This window comes from Sminthopsis crassicaudata, chromosome X, assembly GCF_048593235.1.
Source record: "Sminthopsis crassicaudata isolate SCR6 chromosome X, ASM4859323v1, whole genome shotgun sequence".
Lineage (NCBI taxonomy): Eukaryota > Metazoa > Chordata > Mammalia > Dasyuromorphia > Dasyuridae > Sminthopsis > Sminthopsis crassicaudata.
In genome coordinates, this window is record NC_133623.1 from 35,246,502 (window position 1) to 35,253,318 (window position 6,817).

A 6,817-nucleotide genomic window follows, 5' to 3' on the forward strand; every position below is an offset into this window, starting at 1 on the left:
CTTTCCCTTGGAGATGTCACTGAGAGGGCAGGGCTGGCAGAGTGTTCACAGTGGATGGGACCTTCTGAAGGGTGGAGCCCAGCCCCCTCCTTTTCCAAGGGCCCAGGAAGATGGTCCAAGGTCACCGGGGTAGCGAGGTGCCGGTCGCTACTCTGCCCCCCCCACCTCCCCAAATCTGACTTCTGTAAACTGGACTGCCTCTGACAGAGACCCGGGGAGGCTTGGGGAAGGAGGCGCCCCCAGGCCGGGCCCGGAGGGAAGGGTCCCAGGAGGGAGAACAAGTGGCAGGGCCAGGAGTGGGGGCTCAAAGGCCGCGGGGTGACCGCCGGAGCGGTGGGGGACCCGGGGAGGGCTCCAAGGCTGTGTGTTGCTATGACATAAGGCTGGAAAGAGGAGGGGGAGCCCGTTGTGGGCAAAGATGCTTGTGTGTTACCCTCCATGCAATGGGAGGATCACGGCGAGGCGAGGAGGAGTGCCGTGGTCAGCGAGCCCCCGGCCTGCCTTAGTGCTCGAGGCGGCGGCCCCGGGGAGCAGGTGTGACGGCAGAGGGTCGGAGCGGAGGAGGAGAGGCGGCCGGCCGGGCGTGCCAGTGGCTAGCTAAAGGCCGGGGAGAGGGCTGCCGTTCGGATCCCAGGGCAAAGGCGACAGGATCCGCAGCGCGGCTGGGGGGGGGGGGAGAGCCGGGAGCTGAGAGTCGGCTGCAGGCGGGGGGGGGGGGGGCGGGGGGGGGCGGCGGAGAGGGAGGAGGAGGGCGGCTCGGGGAGGGGGGCCACGGAGGGAGGAGGAGGAGAAGGAGGCGGAGGAGGACGAAAAGGAGGAGGGGGGCCATGGAGGGAAGAGAAGGGGGGGCCGCGGAGCCGCGGCGAGGAGGAGGAGGAGGAGGAAGGGGGACCATGGAGGGAGGAGGAAGAGGAGGGGGTGCGGCTCGGGGGGGCCACGGAGCGGGGAGGAGGAGGAGGAGGAGGAGGGGGGGCATCAGGGCTACGGCAGCCAGCAGAGTCGCGACCGCCGCCGCCGCCGCCGCCGCCGCCGCCGCCGCCGCCGCCCCTGCCGCAGCCTCCTCTCTAGGCGCAGCCGCCGCCTCTCCTGCAGCAGCCGCAGCCTCCTCCGCCGCCGCCTCTCCCGCCTCTCCCTGCTCTCCCGCCACCACCTCTCTCCTGCCGCAGCAGCCAGTGCCGCCGCCACCTCCTCGCCGTCGTCCTCCTCCTCCTCCTCCTCCTCCTCCTTCTCCTCCTCCTCCTCCTGCCGCTCCCGCTCCTGCTCGTTCTTCTTCTCCTCCTCTCTGGCCGCAGCCTCTGCCTTTCCTGCCGCAGCCGCTGCCTCTGCGGCTCCTGCTCCAGCTCCTGCTGCCGTTCGTGCTGCCGTTCGTGCTCCTGCTCCGGCTCCCGCCGCCCCTGCCGCAGCCGTCCCCGCCCGGGGCCGAGGGCTCCCGCGACCGCCAGCGCCGGTGCCAGCGCCGCAGCCCGGGCTCCCCGGAGCGAGCCGAGCCGCCGAGCCGCGCCAGAGCCGCGGACATGGGCAACGCGGCCACCGCCAAGAAGGGCAGCGAGCTGGAGAGCGTGAAAGAATTCCTGGCCAAGGCCAAGGAAGAGTTCCTGAAGAAATGGGAAGCCCCGGCGCAGAACACGGCCCAGCTGGAGCACTTCGACCGCATCAAGACCCTGGGCACGGGCTCGTTCGGCCGCGTGATGCTGGTGAAGCACAAGGAGACGGGCAACCACTTTGCCATGAAGATTCTGGATAAGCAGAAGGTGGTGAAGCTGAAGCAGATCGAGCACACCCTGAACGAGAAGCGCATCCTGCAGGCGGTCAACTTCCCGTTCCTCGTCCGGCTCGAGTATTCCTTCAAGGACAACACCAACCTGTACATGGTGATGGAGTACGTGCTGGGCGGGGAGATGTTCTCCCACCTGCGGCGCATCGGCCGCTTCAGCGAGCCCCACGCACGCTTCTATGCTGCCCAGATCGTGCTGACCTTCGAGTACCTGCACTCGCTCGACCTCATCTACCGGGACCTGAAGCCCGAGAACCTGCTCATCGACCAGCACGGCTACATCCAGGTGACAGACTTCGGCTTCGCCAAGCGCGTCAAGGGCCGGACCTGGACCCTGTGCGGCACCCCCGAGTACCTGGCGCCCGAGATCATCCTGAGCAAGGGCTACAACAAGGCCGTGGACTGGTGGGCCCTGGGCGTCCTCATCTACGAGATGGCGGCCGGCTACCCCCCCTTCTTCGCCGACCAGCCCATCCAGATCTACGAGAAGATCGTCTCCGGCAAGGTCCGCTTCCCCTCTCACTTCAGCTCCGACCTCAAGGACCTGCTCCGCAACCTGCTCCAGGTGGACCTCACCAAGCGCTACGGCAACCTCAAGAACGGCGTCAACGACATCAAGAACCACAAGTGGTTCTCCACCACCGACTGGATCGCCATCTACCAGAGGAAGGTGGAAGCCCCCTTCATCCCCAAGTGCAAAGGCCCCGGCGACACGAGTAACTTCGAAGACTACGAGGAGGAAGAGATCCGAGTCTCCATCACCGAGAAGTGCGCCAAGGAGTTTGCTGAGTTCTAGGCGTGGCCCCCTAGCGGCTTCCTTTTTGGGGGCGGGGGTGGGGGGTTGGATTGAGCAGCCAGAAGGCCCCAGATTTCCCGGCGTCTTCTTTTTTTCCCTCGGGAGATCGGAGAGCCGAGGTGTTTGCAGGCCGCGAGGGAGATTCAGATCCCAGAGGGCCCCCTTCCCTCTCCTTCCCTCTCCCCACCGCTCTCCCCCCTCCCCCTCGCTGGCTTACCCCCAACAGGTAGACCCCGTGGCTGGGTTCCCTCCGCTCTATGCCCAACTCCATGCAAGTCGTAAGTCAGTTTTCCGGCCCCGAGCCTTATCACCATCACCAAAGGGAGATGCAGCTTTTTCTTCCCCCCCCCCTTCCCGACTCCCTTCTCCTCCCCCCGGGTGGTGTCTCCGTCCCACGGGTCAGGCCCCTGCTTTGGGAGCTCCCCGAGATTCCACTGGTGCTGGATAGGTCGAGTGGGGGGAGCCAGGGGGGCCCCGAGTTGGAAACCTTTCGATTCCTAAGACCGCTGCAGTCCCGCATTATCCTCCTTCATCCTCTTCCTGACCTCTCCCCTATAACCTTAGAAGCTTATTATCCATGGGCAAAAAAAAGACAGACGGAAAGATTTCATCGGTTTCCTCCCATCCCGGCCCACTCCCCACAGAGACAGAGACAGAGACAGACAGACAGACAGACAGACAGAGACGGAGAGAGCTCCTGCCTAGGAAGAGGTTTGGGGAAATTTAGCGGGGCTTCTTTCTATCGAAAACGAAACAAAACAAATTATACCAAACCACTCCAAAGCGATCTGCTTAGTGTTCTTTAGGGTGGACTCGCCCCTCCCTCCCTTTGGCCCTCCCGCCGTCCCCTGCCTCCCCCCTCTCCCCCACCCCCCCCCCCACCCCGAGCTTTGGATGTGTCTGGATTCGCTTAGGTCAAAGGCCACGGAGCTTTTAACCTCTGGGCTCTTAGCGGATGGCTGGAGCTAGGGCCTTGGCCTAGGGAAGGGGATTTCGTGCTGATCTCATCCAAGGGTCTGGGGAAAGAATCGCTAGATCCCCACTGCGGCAGGGGAGGGGAGGGGAGGGTCTCCTGCCAAACTGGAGAGAGGCCTGCCCGTCCCCACCCCCCAACGCCCACTGATTTTTCCCCACTCCTCAGTTCTGGCGTCCCTAAGGCTAGGGCGCCAGAAAAGAACCCTACCCACCCCCACCCCACCCAGGTTAACTGGTTTTTCATCCCTGCCAAAGAGGGCTCCCAGAAATTCCTGGGCCACACCTACAGGTTAGCCATCCTTATCTGGAGATTTTTCATCTCCAGACACTGATCTGCCACCCCGGCTGGGATTGCCACTCCCCAGAAGCTCCTTGGCGAAGATAGCCCACCACGGGTGGGGAAGAGGAGAGGGAATGGGGGAGGGAGGGGGGGCTGGGAGCAAGGGAACAGGAAGTGGCACAGCTCTAAGGTATAGAGCTTCCTTTTGCCCTGAGAATGCCAATTTTATTCACCTGGTGGCCTCGCCACCATCCCCCGTCCCCAGAGGCCCCCTTCATCTGGCTTAACTGACAGCTATCCATCGCTCTTCTCACTGGCCCCTCGTTGAGGCTTCTGAATTCTCCTAATTGCTTCCCCTCTCTCTAGAAAATAGCTCGATGGAGAGCAGTCATCTTCTCTCCATCCCCCTTCGCTTGTTGTGTCCCTCTCTCAAATTTCCCCCACCCTTGAAGGAGCTCAGAGGCCAGGCGGAGGGGTGGGGGATACCTGAGAGATTCAACCTGTGTGATTCGAAGACATCTGTTTCACGGAAATGACTTCCGCTATAATGGTGTGCTTTGTTGTGAACATTATTTGAAATCCATTACCAATAAAGTTTTGTTTTAAAAAAAAAATCTCATTTACCAGCTGTGGGGTGGTGTGTGTGTGTGTGTGTGTGTGTGTGTGTGTGTGTGTGTGTGAGAGAGAGAGAGAGAGAGAGAGAGAGAGAGAGAGAGAGAGAGAGAGAGAGAGAGAGAGGGATACAGAGAGGGAGAAGGGAAGGGGGGAAGAAGAACAGAGATTGGGGGAGACAGGAGAGGAGAGAAATAGAGGGAAGGGGAGAAAGAGAGAGAAGAGATGGAAGGGAGAAGGGGAGAGAAGAGGGGCTGAGAAAGGAAGAGATAAGGGAGGGGGACAGGGAGAGCAAAAGGGAAAAAGAGGGAAGGGAAGGGGGAGACAGAAGGGAGGATGGAAAAGACAGTGAAAGCTGAGAGGAAAAAGAAAAGGGGAGGAGGAGGGGAAAGGGGAAGGGACTGCAGAAAAACAAGGGAGGGGGAGAAGGGAAAGGGGAAGAAGAGACTGCAGATAAAAGGAGGGAGGGGGAGAGGGGAAAGGGGAAGAAGAGACTGCAGATAAAAGGAGGGAGGGGGAGAGGGAAAAAGCAGGGAGGAAGAGACTGCAGATAAAAGGAGGGAGGGGGAGAGGGAAAAAGCAGGGAGGAAGAGACTGCAGATAAAAGGAGGGAGGGGGACAGGGGAAAGGGGAAGAAGAGACTGCAGATAAAAGGAGGGAGGGGGAGAAGGGAAAGGGGAAAAAGAGACTGCAGATAAAAGGAGGGAGGGGGAGAGGGAAAAAGCAGGGAGGAAGAGACTGCAGATAAAAGGAGGGAGGGGGAGAGGGAAAAAGCAGGGAGGAAGAGGACTGCAGATAAAAGGAGGGAGGGGGACAGGGGAAAGGGGAAAAAGAGACTGCAGATAAAAGGAGGGAGGGGGAGAGGGGAAAGGGGAAGAAGAGACTGCAGATAAAAGGAGGGAGGGGGAGAGGGAAAAAGCAGGGAGGAAGAGACTGCAGATAAAAGGAGGGAGGGGGAGAGGGAAAAAGCAGGGAGGAAGAGACTGCAGATAAAAGGAGGGAGGGGGGACAGGGGAAAGGGGAAGAAGAGACTGCAGATAAAAGGAGGGAGGGGGAGAGGGGAAAGGGGAAGAAGAGACTGCAGATAAAAGGAGGGAGGGGGACAGGGGAAAGGGGAAAAAGAGACTGCAGATAAAAGGAGGGAGGGGGAGAGGGGAAAGGGGAAGAAGAGACTGCAGATAAAAGGAGGGAGGGGGAGAGGGGAAAGGGGAAGAAGAGACTGCAGATAAAAGGAGGGAGGGGGAGAGGGGAAAGGGGAAGAAGAGACTGCAGATAAAAGGAGGGAGGGGGAGAGGGAGACAGAGGGAAGGGAGGGGTAATGCAGATAAAAGATGGGAGGGGGAGAGGGAGCCAGAGGGAAGGGAGGGGTAATGCAGATAAAAGAAGGGAGGGGGAGGATGGAGCAGAAAGAGAAGGGAGGGGGAGAGAGAGAAGGAGAGGGAAAGGGGAGAGAAGGGGAGGGAGATAGGAGAGAGAGGAAGGGAAGAAAAGAAAAAAGGGAGGGGGAGGAGAGAAGAGGGAAGGAGAGAAGAAGGAAGGGGAGAAGGAAGGGGAAAAAGGAAAGGACAGGGAGAGAAAAGAGGGAGAAAGGAGGGGGAAGAAGAAAAGAAAAGGGAGAGAGAGAAAAAAGAAGAGAAGGGAAGAAAGAAGCTAGGAAAAGAGACAAATAGAAGGGGAGAGGGAAAAAGAGGGAAGGGGAGAGAGAAAAAGAACTGAGAATCAGATAGACATATAAAATGAGAGAGAAGGGGATTGTTTCAGGCAACAATGCCCCAAAGGGAAAAAAAGAGAAGACTGGGTCAAGTGTACAAGTGGAAGGGTTGGCCTGGGGAACAGGAAGGCTCCCCTTTTCTCTGAAAATAGAGAGAAGGAAGAGCTTATAGGTATATCGTTAGAGAGTTTTCTCGTGGTTGAAGAATGATGATGACAAGTCTCAAGAGAGATGACCTCAGTTTTCTCAGTGAAGTAGCAAGAGTGGGAGCATTTACTGAGAGACAGAGGCTTGAGAGGAAAAAAACAAGATAATAACACGGCAATTCTGAACAGTGAGATGGGCAACACCTCTTACATTCATATTCTTAATCATAAAGGGGGTTGGCATTCTCACGGCACCTTACAGTTTTCAAAGAATAGCACATCCGTGACCTTATACCGGTCCTGGTGCACTGGACACGGCACATGTTATTATAGGTGAGCAAATCGAAGCCCAGAGAGGTCCATACTTATCCATAGTCACACAGCTAGGAAGCTGAGGCAGCAGTGAAACACAAATTCAACAATCCTGCTGAGAACACACTGAGTGAGCATCCAGTTATTTTCCATATCCAGGTTTCTCTTATACATGAGACTTTTTGTAAAGGAAAAAAAATCCAACTCACCC

At 58.5% G+C, this 6,817-nt stretch overlaps 1 protein-coding gene across 1 annotated transcript; it reads left to right on the forward strand.

Annotated features, from left to right (window-relative positions):
- Positions 1 to 1,016: 1,016 nt before the first annotated feature.
- LOC141548366 (cAMP-dependent protein kinase catalytic subunit alpha) lies at positions 1,017 to 3,927 on the forward strand. Its single transcript, XM_074277222.1, has one exon. It carries the CDS (start codon positions 1,515 to 1,517, stop codon positions 2,568 to 2,570), a length of 1,056 nt encoding a protein of 351 aa, XP_074133323.1. The 5' UTR covers positions 1,017 to 1,514; the 3' UTR covers positions 2,571 to 3,927.
- Positions 3,928 to 6,817: the final 2,890 nt, after the last annotated feature.